Here is a 25,111-nt window from a genome sequence, read left to right as displayed (position 1 = left end):
TACTTAGAAGTTTCGTGATTACGAGATCATTCTCCCACAATATTTCCTAATGTCATTTGTACTAAATCATTCACTTGTACTCACTAAATGAGAGCTTGAACCTATGTACTTGTGTAAACCCTTCACAATTAATGAGAACTCTTCTATTCCGTGGACGTAGCCAATCTGGGTGAACCACGTACATCTTGTGTTTGCTTTCCTATCTCTATCCATTTATATACTTATCCACACTAATGACCGGAGCAATCTAGCGAAGCTCACAAAAAGCGATCGTTTTCGCTACCTAGGATCTATCTTGCAAGAGAACGGAGAATTAGATGGAGATCTCAACCATAGAATACGAGCTGGATGGAAAGAGTGCATCCGGCGTGTTGTGTGACCGTCGTAGGCCACTGAAGCTCAAGGGAAAATTTTATAGGACGGCAATAAGGCTAGCGATGTTGTATGGCACAGAATGTTGGGTGGTGAAGCATCAACACGTACACAAAATGGGTGTAGCGGAGATGAGGATGCTTCGTGGGATGTGTGGGCACACGAGAAAGGATAAGATTGGGAATGAGGATATCCGAGGTAAAGTAGGAGTAGCCGAAATTGTAGGAAATATGAGAGAAAATCGGCTCCGGTGATTTTGAACATGTGCAAAGAAGGCCGACTGACGCTCCGGTTCGAAGATGTGACTACGGGACAGAGGTTCAGGGCCGAAGGGGTAGAGGAAGACCTAGGACAACTTTGGAAGAGACTCTAGGAAAAGACGTAGAGTACTTGGATCTAACGGAGGACATGACACAAAACCGAGCGCAATGGCGTTCTAGGATTCATATAGCCGACCCCACTTAGTGGGAAAAGGCTTTGTTGTTGTTGTTGTTGTTGTAAAGTTGAACATAACCAATATCTGACAAAAACTAATCGCACGATGTACGATGAACAAACACGATGAAGTAATCCATGAGATCCTCACAAAGATCCTCATCCCTAATTTGCTACCTAGTCAACTCAATTCATGATAAAAACTAAATGAATGGGGCGGATAAATGAACTGTCTGAACTCAATTGGAAGAATGCCTTGAAAATTGAAATCCCATGTTCTTGACTAAACAGTTGGAGAAATTCTTTGTTTCGAACACTTGCACCACGCTAGTCATCCGATTAACAGAAATGCCATTTGTGTGATCTCACCCGATCTTGCATTTTTTTCTACCTCTTGAATTTGTTGCTGTATTAGTCATTTGATTAACAAAAACACTATTTGTGTGGTCTCACCCTATCTCGGTTTTTTGTTTCTACCTCTTAAATTTGTTGCTTAATACAAACGTCCACACACAAATTCACTTCCAAATAGTTAGACCATCTCCAAACGAATGATCCAGAAGGCCGAAAAACGCCCAAAAATCGTCTCCAACTGAGGGTTAAGTCAGAGGACTCGTGGGCCCCACGAAATTTAAAAGGGCCAAAGGGCTTTCCTAATCCAGCCAACTAGCCAACCTCATGCTGACCAAAAATCTCACCAATCCTGTCGGATATAATCGATAAGAATATATATGTCGGTTATATCTGACATGAATTATAAGCCAAATTTCAAATGCAATGGCTAGCTGACGTCAGCTAGCCGTTAGTTACCATTGGATTTTTTTTTTTGGGCCAAATTTTTTTTTTAAATTCTTAAAAATTCTCATTTTTTTTTCCTATAAATACCTAAGCCATTCATTCACCATTCTTCACAAATTTTTCACCATTTCAATTCTCATATTTTCTTACCTCTTTCAAAAATATTTTCTTCAATTCTTTCAATAATTTTTAAATGGCCTTATCTGCAATGAAAGGTAGGGTTTGGACCCGAAAAGAAGATGAAGCTATTTGCAGGGCTTAGAGATGGGTGTCGGAAGATAGTGTGAGGGGGAGTTCTCAAACAAGTGAAGGTGTTTGGACTCGTGTGTCCAAAAATACTTAGATTTCTATGAAGGCACCACTCCACTGAATATCCGAAACCATGAGAGTTGTTCTTCAAGATGGAAGAAACATCTTCACCCAAGTTTGAACAAATGATATCAAGCATTGTTAGCAGCTGCAAGTAGACATGAAAGCAGCGCTAACTACTACAACAAAGTAAGTGTTTTCACAATTTATTTTAAATATTTAATTATATTACATTTAATTTCATGAATTACTTTCCTTTAATTTTTGTAAATACATTTAATTATATTACATTTATTTTCATAAATTAATTTCCTTGAATTTTTGTAATTATATTTTCTAGGTACGCCAAGCGGAGGAATTGTATATGGAGGGTAGCTTGAAACCCTTTCAGTTTCACGGTTGTTCGGAAATTTCTAAAGATTGGGTGTTATTTGAAGATCACCTCAACATAGAGTAGCTCATACATTGGTGTTCAGAACTGCATCCTCAGCTGCAAATATGGATGAAGATGGATCTCCTACCATTCAACAAATAAGGGTAGAAAATCCCTCTTTGGGTGAAGGTTCCATACCTAGGGCTATGAGACAAAACAAGGCCCGAAGGTTGAAGGAAAATGGTAAGGCAAATGATGATTACGCCGCTCAAAAGGAAGTGGCAGCCTCATTGCAATTAATGGTGGAGCAAAATGTCATTGCCGTGGAAGAAAGGAACCGTAGGCATGAAGAACGGGCCAAACAAATACAAGAAGAGATGGATGATAATAATATGGAAAAGAACACTTCAAATTACACTACAATGAGTAAGCCCTATTTTGATAAAAAAAAAAAAGATATTATAACCCGGCGGCAATTGTTTACCTCTGATTATACTCCTACAATGGCGGATGATGAAGATAATGTTGATTATGGATATTAAATTTAAGTTGTTGTAGTTTTAAATTTAAGTTAATATTTTTTTTAAATTTAATTTGTAGTTTTTAAATATAAATTGTTGTTGCTTTCAAATTTAGTTGTTATAGTTTTTAAATTTAAATAATAAATTATGTGTGGCCCTATGGCCTTCGGTTGGAGACAATTTTTTTGTGATAGGGCTAAAACGAGCCCTATAGCCCTTTGGTTATCGGTTGGAGATGGAGACAAATATGATTATCTATTGTTCATTAAAATATTAATATCTTGGAGGACTAGAGGACTAAAACGAGCCATTTGACCCTCGTTCGGTTGGAGATGGTCTTACACCATAAGTTTGCAGGAGGGTGTTCACAAAAAAACAGATTGTTTTCTAAATGTTAAAAATACAAGAGGTGCTTTTGGTACTTTGCTGAGTGTTTGGCTGCCAACATAAGTGCGTTTAGGACCAGAAAATCATTGCCAACATAAGTGCTTTTAGGACCAGAATATCATAATTACAAGACATTGCAAGCTCCATAATTCTTTATCGATTAAACATTGTTAAGTAAAATTCCACAAATGTGAAAAATGTGGGATAATGGAGATCAAAATTTCTCTTGTTTTTGTGGAAAAAGAAAAGAAACAAAGTAATTGACTATTGAGACGGAAATGGGCCCCGCAACCAATACGTGTTTAAGAACTTCATACTTTTCAAAGACGGATGATGGCTCATGGCAATGCCTATGTTATTGACTTTTCCAATCTTGAATTAATTTTCTTCTTTTTTTTTCCATATGTTTTTTTAGGGCTAATTACATTTTCCATCCGTCCCGTCAGATTTAAAAAGATTTTCAAAATTTAATTCTTTCGCATTAAAGTTTTGAAATTGTATCAATTTACAATTTTTGTTCTTTTGAATATATAATCTCTATCAATTTACATTTTAATATTTTATGGTGTAAAATGAGAAAATATGCAAATAACCCAGAATTCCAAAGACCCCATTTAGCTTCTTACACATTTATTTATTTATTTTTAGTCATCAAATTGAATTAATTAAACGTAAAAAAACTTAATAAGTGTGTAAGAGAAGCTAAAAATGATGAATTACCACATGATTGCTTAGTGGTTGAGAACGAATTACAAGCCCGTATTTTACAAAGCACGTCCTGAATTAGATTCCTGGAAGCGGTGAATCACAGGATGATGGTCGGGGAAGGCTAAAATGTTTTTTCGGCCTCTGAAAAGAATGGACTGCAATGACAAAACCACCAGCTAATTTTTTATTTTTTTTCAGAAAAAAAAAGGCAGAAAAGGATGTCGTTTAAACTTCAATTTTGATTATATTTTCTTTGGGTCCACAGTTTTGATGCTACTTCAGTCAACGATTGCTGAAGCTGCCTTGCCGAGCTGAATGTGAAAGCTCCATAAGGATCAAAGCAAAAGACCCAGAAAGAAAAGATGATTTCTTTTTTTAATTTTCCCACTTTATCTTTTGCTGCTATAAAAATTTACCTCAGAAATTAAGGAACGGGTCTTTTGTGTTTTTTTCAATCAGGCCCTTCAAAGAAAGAGTCAAGAGTGGGGGAAAGTGGGAGTCTTCAGTCTCCCCACAAGCTTAAAAGACGACTTATTTCTCAGATTACAACTTTCCAAATTACCCAAAAGAGATAAAAAGAGAAAGGAAATCCCTTTTATTCCTCTACTTTTGAAATATTCTGTGTATTTTTGACAGGGTTTCTTGGGTGCGTATCCCTGGAAAATTGTGGGGAGAAGAGTGATGGTGCTGTGAGTTTTGGTGGGCATGAGCTTTTTCTCAGGTATGTCTCTTGAACTTTATCTTCTTCAATCAGTGAAGACTTTTGTGTTGACTAAATGGGGTCTTTGGAATTCTGGGTTATTTGCATATTTGATGTTTAATGGGGGTCCTTCTGGATTGCAATTCGAGCCCAAAATTGAAGAGAGAAGGTGGAAAAGGAAGCATTATTAATTTCAGATTTTTGAATTAGGACCAGAATTTACTAGTATTTGTGCTTTCTAATTCTCTGTGTTGCAAATGCATGATATTTGTCGCTAGGGTATGCCAGAAGTAATTGTTTTCGGGTTCGCTAGTCGTTTCTTCTGGGATTGTAGTGTCTAGGATAGTTCTGTTAATTCCGTTGTTGAGCGAAATAGGAAAAGAAGAACTAGTTTCGGTAAATTACAAAATTTTCAAGATTTTTTTAATGAAACAAGGGACCTATACTTCATTAGAGCCAATAAAGATTTATAAACGAGCTTACCGTCCGTCATTTAATTGTTGATAAACTAACCAAAACGACCTTTCTTTTGTTCGCTGAGGAAACGGAAGGGGTAGTGAAGAAACTGGCAGTTCTAGTGTTACTTCATGTTGTTTTGATTTCTGAAAAATGGGTAATTGAAGACTAGTGAGTAGATTCGGGACATTGAGCAGAAGCGGAACCCTCAATGTGTCGAATTAAAGAGAATACAAGACTTAATTCTCAGCAACCAAACAGAAAATTTATAAGCAGTTTTCAGTTTCGTGTGATTTTTATTTGGTGCTCTTAATGCAGAGTTGGTCCATATGTATATGAGGGAATACATTCAAGTGTAATCATTCTAGTGTAGCATTACTAAAACTAAGAAAATACTGTGATATTTCAGATTGAAAGGTATATAGAGAAAAATGGAAGGTAAAGCAGGCATGAAAACTATTTCGGATCAGAAGCTCGAGGTTGTTGTCCTGCAAGGCTTCTGCTTTTTTTGTCAGTTGTGCAATCAAATGGAAATTGAGGATCTCACTTCCTAGTGTTGGTGAGTTTCAAAATGTTGGCTGTAGACTTGGTTTCAAATGCTGCATCTGCTCCGGCTTCAGAAATCATTTCTCAAATAGTGGAGGCCATTTTAGAAATTTCAGCTGCTGCCGGGGATGTCCTTGTTAAGAAGGAAACGTTTAAAGAGCTTTCAACTTATCTGGAAAGGATAGTCCCCATCTTAAAGGAGTTGAACAAGAAAGCTGTTCTTCATTCTGAGAGCTTAAGCAATGTTATGGCCATTCTTAACCGAGAAATCAGAGGTGCAAAGCAACTGACACTTGAGTGCAGGAAGAGAAACAAAGTGTATCTCTTAATGCATTGCCGAACAATAGTTAAGCGCCTAGGAGACACTATGAAAGAGATCAGTCGGGCTTTAGGTCTTCTTCCCCTGACTTCACTAGATCTTTCATCTGGCATAGTTGAAGAAATTGAAAAGCTTTGTGATAATATGCAGCGAGCTGAGTTCAGGGCAGCAATAGCAGAAGAAGAGATTTTGGACAAAATTGAGTCTGGAATCCAGGAGAGAAACGTTGATCGTGCTTATGCAAATAACTTGGTGGTTCTCATAGCAGGGGCAATCGGAATCTCAACTGAGAGGTCAGTCTTCAAGAAGGAATTAGAGGAATTCAGGAATGAGATAGAAAATGCTCGGCTGAGGAAAGACCAGGCTGAAGCTATACAGATGGAACAGATAATTGCTTTATTAGAAGGGGCTGATGCAGCTTCATCTTCTAAGGAGAAAGAAATGAAATATATGATTAAGCGGAATTCTTTAGGGTCTCAACCATTGGAACCACTTCAATCATTTTGTTGTCCAATCACCAGGGATGTTATGATAGACCCTGTGGAAACTTCTTCTGGACAGACATTTGAGAGAAGTGCTATAGAGAAGTGGTTTGCTGATGGGAACAAATCATGCCCCATGACCATGACTTCTTTGGACAGATCAATTTTGCGGCCCAATAAAACTCTCCGACAATCCATAGAAGAATGGAAGGATAGAAATACGATGATTATGATTGGTTCCTTGAAATCAAAACTCCAATCTGAAGAAGAAGAAGAAGTGCTTGATTGCCTGGGTGATTTACTAGATCTCTGTAAACAAAGAGAATTGCATAAGGAATGGATCATACTGGAGAACTACATACCTATTCTCATTCAACTTCTTGCTGTTAAAACTCCTGAGATAAGGAACAATGCTCTTCTCATCCTTTGCATTTTGGTGAAGGATAGTGATGATGCGAAGGTAATACTTTGTTTACTGTAACTACATCGTGTACTCTTCTCTCTCTCTCTCTCCCCCTCTCTCTCTGCTGTGATATTCTTTTGATGAACAATGTTGTTCTTCATTTTCCTACACATTTGATTTTCTTAAATCCTTCCTGTATGGCTAACTTTGAAAATATTGTTGCAGGAAAGAATTGCCATAGTTGATAATGGCATTGAATCTATTGTTCGTTCACTTGGGCGCCGTGTTGAGGAAAGGAAGTTAGCAGTTGCATTACTTTTGGAGTTATCAAAAAGTAATTTGATAAGAGAATGCATTGGGAAGGTTCAAGGCTGCATACTCCTATTAGTTACCATGTCCAACAGTGATGATAATCGGGCAGCCAGAGATGCACAAGAGCTACTGGAGAATCTGTCATTCTCTGATGAGAATGTTATACAGATGGCGAAGGCAAACTATTTTAAACATTTGCTGCAGCGTCTCACTACAGGTTCTCTTATATTCTTTCATCTTGATTTCTCATAAATGCCTTATACAGGACCTTTTCTTTGTTTTCTGGTTGTACACTCATAAAGACTGTAAAATACCAAAATAGATATTTTGAAGCTAAAGTTGCAACCTTTAGTCAACCTACAATTACGAGGTTCAATTTTCAATTTTTTATTTTTTATTTTTTGCAACCTTTAGTAATATATCTAACTGGTACCTTCTGATTTTTCATATTGTTTGTAGTCACAAGTTTAGCAATTTAAATTTTATCAGTACAATTTATTCTTTTGCAATCTGTTTTTTCACCAAATCCAATTGAATTCCATTAGTTTACATTTTTGCATACTTGGATATGATTATGTAAAATTCAATTTATACATTAATATGTCTTTTAGTTTAGTTTATGAAAGCTTAAACGTGTTCTATCTATTGTATGTTTATACTTAAGATAGCCTTAGGTATGCAATGGATTTTCAGTTTGTATTTGGCACATTTTATGTGTCTTAAGGGTTCATCTATTGAGTAAAGAAAGTTATTTGCTATAACTTTTGTATTTCTTTTATTCAGGACCGGAGGATGTAAAAACAGTCATGGCATCAAATTTGGCGGAGATGGAGTTGACCGACCACAATAAAGAATCTTTGGTTGAAGGAGGAGTAATGAGTCCGCTTCTTTACATGGTCTCACATGGTGACATTCCAATTAAAATGGTGGCTGTTAGAGCTCTTAGAAACCTCTCAAGCTTACCTAAAAATGGTCTACAGATGATTCGAGAAGGTGCAGAACGCCCATTACTTGACCTTCTTTTCAATCTTCGTCCGTCATCATCAAGTTTGCGTGAATATATAGCAGCCACGATTATGCAACTCTCCATGTCAATGGCGTCTCAAGAATCCAACCAGACACCCGTTTCATTTTTGGAATCAGATGAAGATATTGTCAAGCTTTTCTCTTTGATTAGCTTGATGGGGCCTAATGTACAGCAAAGCATCATTCGGACCTTCCACACCTTATGTCAATCCCCCTCTGCTACAAGTATCAAGAGCAAGTTGATGCAGGTGTGCATCTTATTTTACAAGAGATTTTAATTTCAATAAAAATTGCTTTCCTGCACACACAAATCTACTATTAGAATATTAACAGGATTTAGAGGTTCGAATATAAATGTGGCTAGTCTCATAAGAACTTGGGAGGTAGGCGAAGGTTCAAAGGGATATCAACTGAAATTATATGAAGTGAAGCTTCAACTGACAGGCCTTTTTCTTTCCTTCTAAGAAAATGCAATGGGATTTATTATGTTTTGCAATTAGTAGTCATCTTCACTCAACTTTCCTCCATTACCCTCTTGCGCTAACAACTGGGGTAGTGCATGCACAATTTGGATTTGTGACGCACATCCAAATTCCCATACAAATAATTTATGCAAAAAGAAATAGAAATTAATTGAAGCTTTATTAAGAGAAGGTTGTATTTATAGAATTTATTGATATATTTTGAGTTATCGTCTCCTTTATGGATATACCATGTTCTTCTGGGTTGATTGAAATGTGAAGTTAGAAAATGTTAAATCAGAGGTAGCCTTTCATTGAATTTCAGAGTTTAATTCCCAGTTCTTTTTCTACAGTTTATCTCATAACCTGATATAATAACATCTTTACCAGATGCTAACTTGATTTAATCTGCTTCTGCTGGACAAGCGTTGTATAAGATTTCACTGATTTTGTTACTTTTACAGTCCTCGGTTTTACAAGTATTGGTTCAGTTGTGCGAGAATGATGACCTAAACCTACGAGCAAATGCTGTAAAGCTGTTCTCTTGCTTAGTAGAACGCGGCAGTGAAGTCACCACTATCCTGGAGCATGTGAATCAGAAGTGCATTGAGACTATATTCAAGATCATCAAAACTTCTGATGACGAAGAAGAGATTGCTTCTGCAATGGGCATTATCTCTAACATTCCGGAAAACCCCGAGATCACACAGTGGCTTATGGATGATGGGGCACTACCTGTCATACTCAATTTTCTCCAGAATGGTTCCCATAGAAATCAGTTGATAGAGAATGCGGTCGGAGCCATTTGTCGTTTCACTGCTCCAACAAACTTGGAATGGCAAAAGAGTGCAGCTGAAGCTGGCATTATCCCATTGTTCGTACAATTGCTGGAGTCTGGAACCTCATTGACAAAGGAACGTGCAGCCATATCTCTTTCTCTATTTTCAAAGAGTTCACCACAGTTGAGCAGGTCTTCACCTAACCGCAAAGGATTCTGCTGCTTCTCGGCCCCACCAGAAACCAGATGCCCTGTTCATGGTGGAATCTGTGGCATTGTTTCATCATTTTGCCTTGTGGAGGCTGGTGCAGTGGGCCCACTGGTTAGGATTCTTGGGGAACCTGATCCTGGAGCTTGTGAGGCTTCTTTAGATGCACTATTAACTTTAATCGAAGGTGAGAGACTGCAGATGGGTAGTAAGGTGCTCACAGATGCGAATGCCATCCCACCTATAATAAAATTTCTTGTTCAACCATACCCTAGTTTGCAAGAGAAGGCCTTAAATGCTCTAGAAAGAATGTTCCGGCTGCTGGAGTTTAAACAGAAGTTTGGAGGCTCCGCTCAGATGCCTTTAGTCGACATAACTCAGCGTGGAAGCGGTAGTGTAAAATCTATGGCAGCCAGAATACTTGCTCACTTGAACGTGCTTCACGATCAGTCTTCTTATTTCTGAAGGAGCTTCATAGATTCAGCTACGAGTCATTGATTTGAAGGTCAAGCATAAACTCACCCTTGTGCTTAAACTTTGCAACGATTACTAAACACGGGGACTGGCCATGTAAAGCTAGACAAGAGAGAGCCCTTCATATTTTTATAAGAAGGTGCAGCATGGTTCTCTGTCCAGTATGCCCATCATCTGGTTTTTGGCGACATGGGATCGGAGGGACGCAATTGAATTTGTCTTGACACGGAGTAGCAGCTTCGAGACTGAAACTGACAATTTAAATTGTGCTGCTCTTACATAGAAATGAGGTGTCGCAGGAACTTGGTTTCCGCTTGTATATTTGAAGCTTGATTTGTACGTTGGTGTAAGGAGAAGAGATCATTGCAAAGCCACCAGTGGTAGCCTGGTAAGGAAAGCTGAGATCATTTTTCGACCAAAATTAAATTCTTTTTCTACTATAGGATGTGGATTCTTTGTGCATACATAGGAAACGTTCAAAAAATTCACGATAAATTTTTCGAGTAAGTTGTGTCGTTTATATCCTTTCATATGAATCATATTCTCTTTTAATTCAAACTTCCAGTTCTATTTTCATTAAGCAATGAATTTGTTTTCCTACTGATCATAACCTTAGATTGTATCATGCTGTCTTCTCTTTCTTTCTTCTCAATTTTCTCCTCCCTATTAACTTAAGAACCTCATCGACGAGTATCACCGGTGCGGAGATCAAAATTATGAGGAGCCACTCGTTCGGACTCAATGGAACAACACTGAACACGTCTGTGAGAAACGGACATGGCAACCAGAAGCAGCTCCGAGTTGGTTTCTTCATTATATGAATGTCAGCTGGGTTAAAACCGAGAGCTGTTGCGGGGGGGTCCATCGGTAGCCAGATTTACTCACAGAAGCTGCACAGGTATCATGCATTCGGGTATTCCCAACTCAGCAGTCAGTTATGGATATGACCTCTCCGACATTTGAAGATATCATGTACCTGCAAATGGACGGTGAAATAGGGAGGATGATGAACAAAGAGATGTACCGGATAAAAGCTTTCCTGATAGTGTAAATGGCCCGGCCTTCTGCGACAGCGGAAGCATTAGTACTGAGATTATCATCTGCCAAAACCATATCCGAAGCTTCTTCCGCAACCTGAGGTATGTAGCATGAAGGCTTAGAGTCATACGGCAAGGCCCAAAGTTGATAGCGGCTTATATATGCTCCACTCCCGTCACCAATGTTTCATGTGGGCAACAATGGCTGCCCCGTGCGCCTAGGCCCGCCTCGTTTTGTCTGCCTTTTTTCTCTTTTTTTTTTTTTGTATGTGCGTGCGCGCTGGGCTCCCCTCATTTTGCATGCACGGAACACGCCACATTTTGTGTGCCAGAAGCCTGGCTAGTTTTATGACAGAAGCTCGTCTCGTTTTTGTGAGCGGAGTCTGCCTCATTTTTCGTGCACCGAGATTGTCTCGTCTAGCGTGACAGAAGCTCGTCTCGTTTTTGTGAGTGGAGCCTGCCTCATTTTTAGTGCGCCCAGATTTGCTTTGTTTTGCATGCGTGGAGTTCGTCTCATTTTGCATGTCGCATTTTTCGTGCATCGAGCCTTCCTCGTTTTGCGTGCACAAAGCCAACCTCGTTTTTCGAGCACCTGAGTTCACCTCATTCTGTGTGCGGAGTCCGTCTCGTTTTACATGTTTTTTATGCACCAAGCCAACCTTGTTTTACGAGCCTGAAGCTTGCCTCGTTTTATGTGCATTCGAGTTTGCCTCATTTTGCATGCACGAAGACTACCTCGTTTTACGTGCACAAAGATTGCATCTTTTTGCACCCACTAAGCAGGGCGTTAGAGAAATATTTTACGTGGGAGTTAACGAAAATGTTGCCAGACCTTTGGATGTGATCCTAATGTTTATTAGGTCCCTAAACTAATTTTGTATTGATTTTTAAAATTCAAAATAGAAAAAATAATAAAAATTAGTAGTGGGGCCCCAAAGAGATTTGTAGGTGTAAAAAATCTTGGGAATGTCCTAAATTAATTGTATTAAAGGTGTGATGCAACTAGAATGACTCAAATTTTCAATTATATTGAATCTTGTAAAAGTCCTTAAAATTCATTAGAAAACATGGATAACTCATAGTTGTTGTGAATTTTTTTTTTCAATTTTTAGTTTTAGGAAATATTTTGCATATGAGTTAACGAAAATGTTGCAAAACCTTTGGATGTAAGCCTACCGTTTATTAGGTCACAGAAGTATTTTTTATTGATTTTTAAAGTTGAACAAATAGAAAAATAATATAAACTAATAGCGAGGCCCCCAAAGCGATTTGTAGATGTCGAAAATCTTTGGAACGTCCTAAATTAATTTTACAAAACATGTGGTGAGACTAGAATAACTCAAAATTTGGCTTATAATGAATCTTAAAAAATTCTCAAAACTGCTTGTTAAAAAAAATCGAAATTTTTAGTTTTAAGTAATATTTTGCGTGGGAATTAATGAAAATTCTGCAAGACCCTTGGATTTGATTTTATCCTTTATTAGATCCCAAAACTATTTTTCATTGATTTTTATAAGTTGAAAACTAGAAAAAAATATAATGAAAACTAATAGCGGAGCCCCCAAAGAGATTTGTAGCTGTCCAAAATCTTGGGAATGTCCTAAATTAATTTTAGGAACCATGTGGTACAAGTAGAATGACTCTAACTTTGGCTTATAACGAATGTTGTAAAAGTTCTCAAAATCAATAGAAAACTGTGGGAACTCACAGTTTATGTGAAAAAAATTGAAATTTTTAGATGTAGGAAATATTTTGCGTCGGAGTTAAGGAAAATATTGCAAGACCTTTGGATGTGATCTTACTGTTTATTAAGTTCCGAAGTAGTGATAAAAAATATTCTGATATTTGTCTAGAATCTTATGGAATCGAGTTGATGAAAGTGAAATTCATTCTCAACGTAAATCTAATATATCCAAGTAATTACGAGTATTCTTCTTAAAAAAAAAAAAAAAGTGATTTCGTGCATTTGATCATGAGTACAAAATCCTGTGTTTCATTTTCACATACTCTAATATTTATTTCTCTTTAATGATTTATATACGGTTTATAGCCGATTTAGTTTGTCCAGCATATCAATCTTATAAGTCAAAAGGCTAACGTTTGGGATAGGGGTCCAAAGGGTAGAGTTACTGCTGAACCACCAAAAGTAATTTGTGTGGCATTTGCGCTAGAAAATTTCGTGTAACTAAAGACGTCACATGACAAATATCTATAGAACCATTGGTGCAACAAACGACAAACATACATGTGTATTAGTTGCAAAAAGAGAATCTCTCCATTTGCATGTGATGGAAGAACTGCTCAGAATGCAACGAAGCTTCCTCTGAGTGACCGAGTCATGTCCCTCAAATGGGGGACCGATTGCGTTTTCGTGATAGAAAACCAAATCAAGTGTTGCAACTCATACGCATAGCATTTCGACTTTCCAAAAACTGAACTAAATATTAACCAAATCCAAACATTTCTCCATACGGGGGGATAAATTACAGATGCGAGAAGGGTCAAGACAATGTGTTCCAGCAGAAACCTAGCCACATTCTTAATTATTTCCAACCCTAGAGAGCACAACTTGAACGCGATAACGACAGCAAATTTTGGAATCCAAATACCTATCATAACCATAAACTAAGCACTATCACAATACGTTTCATCCTCTACAAATGTACCTAAAAGCTATATAGCAAACCCACCGAAGATAACGATGAGCTCACCACTGCATCAGATGACTTCAAGTTCTTGATCTTCGGATAGGCGAGCGACTGCAAACAGTAAATGATAAATCACAAACTGAAATGGTATAACATCAACCTCACAAGCAATTGAAATCTCTATATATAGTAAACTGAACAGCGTAGTATAAAAGCATACCTGCGGTATCTGCCGTATTCAGGACTCTCATTCCTTCCATATTCAGGACTCCTGCGCCTGTCATACACTGGACCGTTGTACCTGTCATAAACTGGGCTGCGGGGACGACCGTAATCAGGACTGGGGCGCCTACGATAACCAGGACTTGGCGATCTCCCATAAGGACTATCACCACGCCTACCATAACCGCCCCTTCTAGGAGGGCTATCGCGATATCGATCACCTCGCTCGACATCACCTCTCTCACTATCATCTCTCAGGGCGTACTCCACAGAGACAACCCTGTCTAGGATCTTGCTGCAAGAATGATATAATTTTGCCTCACTTTCTCAGCGTTTTAGTCAAAAGAGTTAACCAAGTAAGAAATTACTAACCTCAAATGTGTAGCCTGAAGAGCTTTGGTAGCTTCTTCCTGTGTGTCAAACTGCACAAATGCAAAGTTCCGACGAATTCTGACATGAAGCACCTTCCCATAAGGCTCAAAGTGTCTTTCAATATCACGAACCTTGGTGTGAACAGGATCAAAGTTGATAACAAACAAAGTTTTAGTGGGCCTCTGGTTTGCCAGCGATTTAGACCCATCATGATGGCGACCACGTTCACCCTAATAATTAAATTGTTAATATGTTAAGAGGTTAAGAACTTAAGAGTCAAGACCCAGAATATATACTACAAAAACTACAATGCATGACTTGTGAGACGACAGAAAAAAAAAATCCACAATGAGAGTTTCTAAACAGAAAAGCTATCGTACCTTAGCCCATTCCACAGACAGCCTGCGCCTGTCATAACCAAATGGCCTATTATCAAGGTGATGGATAGCTTCTTCAGCATCCCGCTCATCCTCAAAATAGACAAAGGCAAAACCTGAAACAGAGAGGAAAAAATCAGAAACAGAAAAGAACAAAGGTAGCATCTGCATACAACCTTTCCCCCTGCCATACATCAGCCTCATATATATTTCCCCTGCCACAAACTAAAGTAAATACAACAACACCTGCATTTACGTGAGGGGCTTGATGAACATAAGACGGTAGAGGCGTTGCATGAAGAACTAAATCATGATGGTAGCATACTAAAGGTTTTAATCCAAAGTTTCAAGTCTGAATCATTGGTAAGCATGTTTCGCCATTCAGAGAGCACAAGTTCAGTAATGGAAGGCATGGCATGACAGAATCAAAGATCCCCTATTATCATTTGGAGAGCACGAGTGCAGTAATGGAAGGCATGGCATGCAGAATCAAAGATCCCCTATTATCAGTGATTGAAGGCATGGCCAGATTTCATTTAATCCCCTATGAACAGTGGTGGACTTGTGGTAGGCATGGCAAAATAAATGATCCGACAATGACAATTCTTGTGAAATGGCAACGTTATGCGATGAAGTGGGTGAGTAACGGATGATCGAGTGAAGAAAATGCAGAATGTTGCTATCTGTGAATGGAGTGTAGAGAAGCAGGCAACCAGGACGGTTTCCTTAATTAAAAATTTGGCATGATGTTGGCTAGCCCAGATAGAAGCTCAGATCAATTTCCATTAGTAGACAAGTTCCTGCGCCAAAAGAAACACTTAAAAACCTGGTCCAAAGAAATTGCAAACTTGCGGTTGCCACTTCCTTTCCTCCCGGAAAAGAGGCAAAGTAGTCACACATCCATAACCAACAAGCTCGAGTTCTACACCGAACTCGTTCTTTATCAAAACAAATGATTAAATATACACATGCCAGGTAGATGGAGCACTGGCAACTAAACTTAGCCTTAGCCCCCGAAACCAACAGACACAGCTGAACATTCTAGGGTGCTGATTCTATGAATCAGAGAATGAAAAAAAGGGTAAAGAAAACAACGAAAGGTGGCAAGCAAATGCAGGATCAAATTAAACCAAACACACCCGTAAAACCACGACACCAGAAGTTCATTTCGTAAATTTTCATTCACATATCAGACTCTTCAATGATCCACAACCAGCAGACACACAATCCTAAACGACAAAATCACGAACTCGACAAATACCAAGATAATCATCTGAATTATAGTGGGCAATTAAACAAATCAACCCCAACAGAAAAGATTGAAGCTTTGACATAAATCCTTAAATTCTGCATTAAAAACAAATCAACATAAATCCTTAAATTCTGCATTAAAAACAAATCAAAACCAATCAATGATGTCGTACCAGACTTCATATCGACACGCTCGATCCTCCCGTATTTAGAGAACAACCGATCCAGCTCCGATTGCCGAGTTTCGTACTCGAAGTTGCCGACGAAAACTGGCCTCATTGTTGCTATTTTCCTGCAAATTGCACCCAAAAAAAAAAAACCCTGAAAATTTCCCAAATAATACAGGTACTGATAAGAACACGGAACAGTTATTTGCTGATTAAGAAAAACTAAGGATCGATTAGGTTAAATTTTAGAGAAGCAAAATACCTGAAAAGGCGAAAACAGAGAGAAGCAAACCCTAGGAATTGCAGAGGAAAAATTGGGGAAAGAGAGGGTAAGGTTGGGCCTTTTATATTCCTATCTGGCCGAGGACCAGGCGTTTACTCGCATACGGACCGTCCGATTATCCGACTTATGTGATGTGTTAATTGGGCTGCTGGTTTATAAAAAAATAATAATAATACTTGGGCTACTGAAGTTTTATTTGCGGCCTGCTGAGGTTTGATTTGGGCTACTAACCAAATAAATAAGGTTATTGAATTAAAACTTCATAGAGTTTTAGCGTTGTTTTTCAAAAGTGAGTGAGTTTTGTAAAAACACGATCAAACTTTAGTATATGACTCAATCCTATTGAACTCAAGCTTTTTGATTACTAGGTGAGTTTAATTCCTATATTATAGAGAGCGTCAACAATAATGTTAGCTTTGTATATTTAAATACCGTTACTTAACGAAAATAACAAAGTGTTGGTTTTTCACTTCCATTATGCTCCATTTAGTTCAAATTTTACTTCTTTCTCTTGGTTTTTTCTTTCTTTCTATACAAGCGAAATTGGACGAGGGGAATTGAGCTCAGGACCTGAGTGCGGGATGAATGTTCTTGATTAATTGAGCTGCTGTTTGGATTAAAAGTTAACTTTGGGCTCAAGAAAGGAGCTGGCCCGAAAGGAGGCCCAAAGGGAAGATAGGCGAAGCCCAGTCGAAGCCCAGAAGGCAGAAAGGGCCTTTTCTGACTTGGTGCAGCTCATGAAGACCACTTGCTTACCTACCCAAAGGCCAAGTGGTATAGACTGATCAGCTACACAGCTCATAAAGTACTTTATGATGGCAGTCCATGTAAAAAAGCCGATGAGTCATCACCCTCAAACCGCATTCGGGCAATGCTGCTGCTACAAGGAGCAAAGCCGAGTTGTCTATATAAGAAGAAGGAGAAACCAGGAATAAGGACACTCAAACAAACAAACAAAAGCAAAAACTCTACTCAAAACCAGATTTGCCTTCAAAACAAAGCTGTAGTCAACCTTCATCCCTTTCGGGACAAGCCTTCATCCCTCTCGGGATAACCCTCTCTTCAACCCTTTGTAATAGCTCTGCTACCTTGTTCAACCTTGCTGTAGTATCGATTCATTTTTTTTGTAATATCTCTCTCTCCCTCTAAGCTTTCAGACCTTTGACAAAACTACAAAGATAGGAACCTGCAAGACGAGCAACCTTACCCGATAAGGTTTAACCTTGCCCGACCTTCTTTGCTTTGTTTTTGTCTTTTCAATATGTTGTATACTTCCAGTTATATGCAAGTTATTTCTAGCAATATGACTATTAAAAGGCTTTCTCAGTACTTGAATCCGATTTGAATATATCGTCAGTGTTTAAACCAGATCCAAGTCCTAAGCCCTCGGGCATGTAGATCTGATCAGTTAAAAGTCCTTGGCCTCAAGGCATAAAAAGAACCTTATGTGGACTTAACCCATCCACGACAGTCCTTGATAAACGAGAAGTCCGAAGTTACTTGGGGCGCAAGTAATCAACCTACCCTCTAGTTTTCCTTCTATTATATCATGATTACTATAGAAAGCTTGAGCATGGAATGGATTCTAATGGAAAGCCTCAAGACCTACACCTAAGGCCCCATAAAGGCATCCATTTGGATTCATTCCGTTCAGCGATCTAAAGAGTCTAAGTATAGGAATGAACTCTGATAGGAAGCCTCAAGGCCTACATCTAAGGCCCCACAAAGGCACCTATTTGGGTTCATTCTACTTCTTAGACTCGGGTAATCAGAAGTATAATAGTTAGAAAACTCCGGCAATCACGAGAACAAATATGATGTGTACAAGCATCGGTTTAGTTATTGATGGGAAGCCTCAAGGCCTACACCTAAGGCCCCACAAAGGCACCTGTTATAACTAACACGGTTTCTTGGATACATACATACATGCAACTAAAGCGATATCCATTTTACATCTGCCATGCTAAAGATGGCAGTGGCACGCCTGAGCACCTAAATGTTAACCTTGATTGTGAGCCTCAAGGCCTACACCTAAGGCCCCACAAAGGCACCTCTCAAAGTTAACGCTGTCATTCTCTTTCAGCCTTGCCCGAAGAGCCTTGCCCGAAGAGTCTTGCTCGACGAGACTTGCCCGACAACGCCCGACAGCGAAGCAGAAGCCCGACAGCAGCCTTCAAACCGGCGCCAACCTCCAGGGGAGCTGTGTGCTCATCGGCCAGGAGACATCCCCGACGGAAATTCCTGACGCGAACATAGTTTTGGCACGCCCGGTGGGATCCCTTTCCAGTCAGAAGATATATGTCAAAATGCCAGAAGGTTTACAAACCACGTTACTACAAATGTTGCAAAGGTTGGAGGAAGCTTCCACAGGCTTCAGAAAAGAAACAGACCTGGTTCCTCCCGAGGGAAAGAGACTTAAAACCAGCCCGCCTGAAGAATTGGTGGTAGACAAACCTGCAGTTCCCTTTTCAGAAGTCCCTGTAAATATGATCAATATGACATGGGCTGAGAAGGGAAAAGAAAGAATTACAAGGGAACCAGAAGAGAAGAGATTGGTTGAAAAGCCTACAGGAGGGGTGATTGAAACACCCGAATATCCAAAAGCAGCCATAATCAAGGGGATGGTTATGTGCAGTAAGTGCCAATGCGAGTGTGAGCTCGAAATTCCCCCGGCTGGAGTCCTCATTGACCGTGAACTAATCAGGAGAAAGGAAGAAGATGTCAGAAGAGAAGCCCGCGAAAAGATTAAGCAGGCAACAAAAAAGGACACTTCTCGAAGCGTTTTTCAACGACTAGGAGGTGATTCCCAACCCAAAGCTTTGTCAGAAGTATTTCGAAACCATGAAGTTTCTGAAGAAGCATAAGATATGGAGGCCAAAATACAAAGGGGTACAGATCATCCTCAAAATGGCCAGATGGGGAGGGAAATCAAGAGGATTGATGGTATGACCAATCCTGTTAGAGAAGAGCATCCTGCCCACCGCGGGCGAAAATGGTACGTAGTCGGGAAGAACGGACAGCCTACCAAACCAATGGGAGCCTCCATGGTCAGGAGGGTTCAAAGGCAGCACAAAGCCTACATGAATGCCTTGAAGACCCCCACAACATCTGAATCCTCCAAAAATCACAAGTTGAAGAAAACAGCATCTGGGGGAAGTAGTCAGCTCCGTTGGAGAAGTAAGAAAGAGGTGGAAAAGGCCAACAGCAAGACAGAAGGCGAGGGGGATCACGTGCCGCAGAGCCAACATCCTGGGAAGTATAGGATATTGAGGAGAGCTCAAGAAGATCTAATCATGGTACCAACCCCTGGATGGAAGCCAGAGCCTATTTGCTTTGGAACTATTTCATCTGAAAAAAGACTTCCTTCTCTGCCCTTGGTGGATCATTTTGGTGAAGTTCCAAAACAAACACTGTATACGGACTTGAACCAACAGCAACTGGAGGGGGCACCAGAACCATTACTTCCAGCTGATGCGATGGCCTGGTTGGATGAATTTATGGACCAGATTGAGGGCAATAAAGAAGATCCGCCCGAGCCTAGTAATTTCCATATCAACATGACATATGTGTTGTCTGCCACGTTTGGTGCCAGACCTGATCAACCCGCTACTATGGAGGGTGATTACTTGACAACTGAGCCAATGATGGCACATGTCAATGTAGAGGTAGTTGAAGAAGAAAGCTCGGGCAAGGCTGAATCTTCAGAAGCATCCAAAGGCGGTCCTCTAAGGATTTACACAGATGAGACGGTGTTTAGCCGCCCGAACAGCTCGTTGGCCAATCATCTGAAACCCATATACGTTACAGCTCACCTAGAAGGTGTGCCCTTCAAAAGAATTCTAATTGATGGAGGAGCAGCTGTTAATGTGTTACCAGCCAAGCAGATGAAGAAAATGGGAAGAGGCATGGAGGATCTTATTCCCACAGACCTCACAGTCTCTAGCTTCTCAGGCGCTATCACTAAGACTCATGGGATATTGCCTCTAGAAGTGGATCTGGGATCTAAAAAGATAATGCTGGCATTCTTTGTGGTGGACTGCACTTCCACTTATGGGGCCTTACTCGGAAGAGATTGGATCCACCAAGGCTTGGTCATACCCTCTACTCTTCATCAACAAGTGGCTGTTTATCATGAAGCAGGCATAGAAGGACCAGGTTTTTGGGAGATGGTAGAGGCCGAATCACGGCCATTTCTCCCCACAGCCAATGTTGCGGAAGCAAGTTTCTAAAACCCCAATGTAGGAATCTTGAAGTGTTCAGGAGCTGGCGAGAACGGCCGCCCTACCAAGGTGACGGCCCAAAAGCTTTTGGAACAAGGAATGCTCCTTACTAGAGATGAGTGGGATAGACCTTGTATCCTCCCAAATCCCCTACATCATCAATGACTGAACAAAAGAAGAGAGATCAGGTAATGGCAGTCAGATCCCTGATTAAAAGACTGTTGGTGTATGGGAAGGGAAGAAGGCAAAAAAACGAGCTCTTGGACAGAGAAGAACAGGAATGACAGGTGGGAACTTCAACCAGCCAGCATGAAAGCAAGGAGGAATCTTGCAGAGAAGAGCTGGATAGGGCCATTCAAATGGCCGAGTGCATATATGATCTAAACGGGCCAGACGACTTGCCTGAGAGCCTGAAGCTGGTAGAGTTTTTGTGTACATAACCGGATAAGCCACCACCAGAAGTCCAGGATCCTCTGGAAGTTATTAATTTAGGAACAGAGGAGGATCCGAGACCAATACAGATCAGTGGTTTAATGGGGGTTGATCATCGGGCAAGGATTGTTTGTCTTTTGCAAGAATTCAAAGACTGTTTTGCTTGGCATTATACCGAGATGCCAGGGTTAGATCCAACCTTGGTGGAACATAGAATGCCTATCAAGGAGGGATATAAACCTGTCAAGCAAGCACCACGAAGGATGTCAAAGGAGATAGAAGAAAAGGTCAAAGAAGAGATTGAAAGGCTAGTGAAAGCTGGTTTTATCAGACCATCCAAATATGTGGAGTGGTTGGCCAACATCGTACCCGTTTTAAAAGCTGTAACAAAAGCGGTACGATGTTGTGTAGATTACAGAAATATTAATGGCGCTACACCAAAAGATGAATATCCCATGCCCATGGCCAATTTATCCATAGATACAGTAGCAAAACATAAAGTCCTATCTTTTATGGATGGGAATGCCGGGTATAATCAGATAAAAATGGCTCCAGAAGATATACATAAAACAGCTTTTAGGTGTCCCGGTCATGTGGGGGCATATGAATATTTGGTCATGCCATTCGGGCTCAAGAACGCTAGTGCAACTTACCAGAGGGCAATGAATGCCATCTTTCATGATCTAATTGGCCAGAGCATGGAGGTATACATAGATGACATAGTGGTAAAGTCCAAGACAGAAGAACAACATCTGGAAGATCTCAGACAGACATTAGCAAGGATGAGGATCCACAAATTGAAGATGAATCCAAAGAAGTGTGCGTTTGGAGTAAGAGCGGGCAACTTCTTGGGATTCCTGGTGCATCAAAGAGGTGTAGAAGTGGATAAGAACAAATCTCGGGCAATAATGGAGTCACCTTCACCTACCAACAAGGTGCAACTCCAGAGGTTACTGGGCAAAATTAACTTTTTGAGGAGATTCATTGCTAATTTAGCAGGCAAGATCCAGCCGCTGACTCCTTTACTAAGGTTGAAAGATAAAGAGAAATTTGAATGGGGACCACCACACCAACAGGCCTTTGACAGCATCAAGGCCTATTTAACTTCTCCACCAGTGTTGGTGCCACCTCAAAGGGGAAAACCCTTGAAACTGTATATTTCTGCCTCTGAAAAGTCAATCGAGAGCTTGCTAGCCCAAAATAATGAAGGCGAGAAGGAGCAGGCAGTGTACTACCTCAGTAGAATTCTGACCGAGGTAGAAACAAGGTATTCCCCGGTAGAGAGATTATGCTTGGCTTTATATTTCACTGCCAGTAAATTAAGGCATTACATGTTACCTTGTCACGTGCAGATCATCGCCAAGACAGATGTGATAAAGTACATGTTGACAAAGCCAATGCTCACAGGAAGGATTGGGAAATGGATTCTAGCTTTATCGGAATTCAGTTTTCAGTACGTACCCCAAAAGGCAGTCAAAGGTCAAGCAATTGCGGACTTCCTGACCGAGCATCAAGAATCTTCAAGTGAGGCGATCAATATCCCGGGAAGCTTAGAGGTTACTAGCATTTGGATCCCGCCGAGAAAAGATATTTCAGGCAAAGAAGACTGGGTCCAGCAAGAGATAAGAAGAGTGGCTGGTCTCTGGATCACTCCTTGGAAGTTGTATTTCGATGGATCCCACACTCAGAAGGCTTCAGGAGCAGGAATTGTAATTGTAAACCCTCAGGGAGTTTATCATTATTATTCATTTCTCTTGGACTACCAAGGGAATACTAATAATCGGGCAGAGTATAAGGCCTTGATTATTGGCCTGGAAATCTTGATGGATCTAGGGGCAGTAGAGGTGGAAGTCTTTAGGGATTCAGAGTTGGTAATAAACCAGTTAAATGGGGAGTTCAAGTGCAGACATATTACCATGGCGGGGTATTACTTGGCAGCTATGCAATTATTGAATTTCTGGGATTCTGAGATATCGGTCAATCATGTTCCCAAGGATTCCAATTTAGCGGCCAACGAGATGGCACAACTAGCCTCAGGAGTGCCAATACAGGAGAGGAAATATGGGGTAGATGTCGAGATCCAAAGAAGAAACCTCCATTCCATCTTAGAAAGGGGATTCAGTCTAGATATAATGGTGCTAGAGGCCGAGATAGAAGATTGGAGGTCACCTATTATTCATCATTTGAAGGATCCTTCCTCGCCTACAAGCAAGAAGGATAGACAGCAAGCAACCAAGTATGTCTTATGGGCGAAGAACTTGCTAAGGAAAACTCCAAATAGGTTACTGTTGAAATGCTTGGGCCAAGAAGAATCCATGAGGGTAATGGCCGAAGTACATGAAGGAGTATGTGGAGCACATCAGGCTGGAACGAAGATGAGATGGTTGCTTAGGAGGTATGGTTATTTCTGGCCCGACATGGAAAAAGATTGTAAGTCTTATGCCCGAGGATGTGAAGAATGTCAGAGGCACGGACCTCTCCAGCATGTGCCCTCAGTGCCTTTAAATCCAGTGGTCAAGCCTTGGCCCTTCAGAGGATGGGCAATGGACTTCATCGGGCAAATCTATCCAGCTTCTAGCAAAAGACATACCTTTGTAATTGTAGCAACGAATTACTTTACCAAGTGGGTGGAAGCATCAGCAGTAAAATCCATAACTTCAGCCACGGTCAAGAATTTTATCGAAACCAAAATCCTGCACAGATATGGGGTGCCCGAAACTATTGTGATGGATCGTGGACCATCTTTTATTTCAAAAGAAGTTGAGGAGTTTGCAAGTAAGTACAAAATAAAGATGATCCAGTCCAGTCCATACTACCCGCAATCTAATGGCCAGGCAGAAGCCAGCAACAAGATCCTGGTCAACATTATCAAGAGAATGGTGATTGATAGCCCAGAAAAATGGCATGAAAATCTGGGGAACACTTTGTGGGCATACAGAACTTCTAAGAGAGCAGGAACAGGGACAACTTCTTATGCTTTAACTTTCGGGCAAGATGCAGTGCTCCCCGTGGAAATCAATGTGAGTTCTTTAAGAATTCAAAATCAATTTGGATTGCATAGTGAGGAGTATGTCGAGGCCATGTGTCAAGGAATTGAAGACTTGGATGCCGCCCGAATTGAAGCTTTGAACCAGATTCAAGAAGGAAAGCGAGTCGTTGCCCGAGCTTATAACAAAAAGGTGAAGATGAAATCCTTCAAGGAGGGAGACTTAGTATGGAAGACCGTCCTCCCTCTAGGAGCTCAGCTCAAGGGCTTTGGAAAATGGAGCCCGACATGGGAAGGTCATTTCATTATTAGTCGCGTTTTGGATAGAGGGGGATACTACTTGGCGGACCTTGAGGGAAACAGGCATAGACATCCCATTAATGTTAGATTCTTAAAGAAATATTGTCCTACGTTGTGGGATGTCAGAGACTGTTATATCGAAGGAGATGCAAGGTAAAGCAAGCTTCGGGATATCAATGTGCAGTATATATTTATCAATCATTCAAGAAGATGGAAAGACAAGAGTTGCTGAGATAATATATGTTTCATTTCGACAAATTGATAAGATTTACAAAAAGATCTAAAGCCAACGCATTACAGTCAAATATCTTTCTAGGTGTTATGGGATCTTCAGCTGATTTTCCGATGTCTTCATGGATGGAACCGGATTAGATGATCGGGTTGTGCGGCCAACATGGGCCTGGTAGAGGATCCTCAGACATGACCATCGCCGTAGGTGATGGTCAAGCCTGATTTATCACCGCAACAAGTGGGAAGACGAGCATGCGAGAGGAAACCGTCTGACCAAGGGTGTTGGAGATAATGAGGTGTTCGACCAAGGGTGTTGGAGACAGTGAGGTCTTTTGAGGAAAGCCCTTTTTCTCACGAAAATGGAGTTTTAGGAAATCCCACTCAAAGCCTAAGGAACCCATTGCTCGGTTTCTGAACGCTCGAAGATGATGGGGGAAAATGCTGAAGAAAATTTGATGGCTTGACAGAAGAGATTTCGAGCCAGATTTTATAGAGCCCCAGGGGATAGTTCAAAGGT

The 25,111-nt window shown here is 40.3% G+C and overlaps 2 protein-coding genes across 4 annotated transcripts; one reads left to right on the top strand and one right to left on the bottom strand.

Annotated features, from left to right (window-relative positions):
* Window positions 1-4,158: 4,158 nt before the first annotated feature.
* LOC114823898 (U-box domain-containing protein 43-like) lies at window positions 4,159-10,626 on the top strand. Its single transcript, XM_029099676.2, has 5 exons — window positions 4,159-4,624; window positions 5,469-6,866; window positions 7,035-7,338; window positions 7,905-8,395; window positions 9,073-10,626. The coding sequence occupies exons 2-5, from the start codon at window positions 5,631-5,633 to the stop codon at window positions 10,057-10,059; spliced, it is 3,018 nt and encodes a 1,005-aa protein (XP_028955509.1). The 5' UTR covers window positions 4,159-4,624; window positions 5,469-5,630; the 3' UTR covers window positions 10,060-10,626.
* Window positions 10,627-13,520: 2,894 nt separating this feature from the next.
* On the bottom strand, window positions 13,521-16,551 carry LOC139194028 (serine/arginine-rich splicing factor RS31). 3 transcript variants are annotated; one of them, XM_070818117.1, is made up of 6 exons: window positions 16,405-16,551; window positions 16,149-16,267; window positions 14,728-14,840; window positions 14,348-14,577; window positions 13,974-14,270; window positions 13,521-13,864 (listed from the first exon to the last, which is right to left on the bottom strand). In XM_070818117.1, exons 2-6 carry the CDS (start codon window positions 16,252-16,254, stop codon window positions 13,834-13,836), a joined length of 777 nt encoding a protein of 258 aa, XP_070674218.1. In that variant the 5' UTR covers window positions 16,255-16,267; window positions 16,405-16,551; the 3' UTR covers window positions 13,521-13,833. The 3 variants fall into 3 exon arrangements, with proteins under 3 accessions (XP_070674218.1, XP_070674219.1, XP_070674227.1); XM_070818118.1 differs by having other exon boundaries at window positions 16,149-16,296; window positions 16,405-16,455; XM_070818126.1 differs by having other exon boundaries at window positions 14,728-15,524; window positions 16,405-16,427.
* Between the last annotated feature and the right edge of the window lie 8,560 nt (window positions 16,552-25,111).

Source organism: Malus domestica, chromosome 01 (genome assembly GCF_042453785.1).
Source record: "Malus domestica chromosome 01, GDT2T_hap1".
In the NCBI taxonomy this organism is placed as follows: Eukaryota; Viridiplantae; Streptophyta; class Magnoliopsida; order Rosales; family Rosaceae; genus Malus; species Malus domestica.
This window is presented reverse-complemented; position numbering and strand designations above follow the sequence as displayed.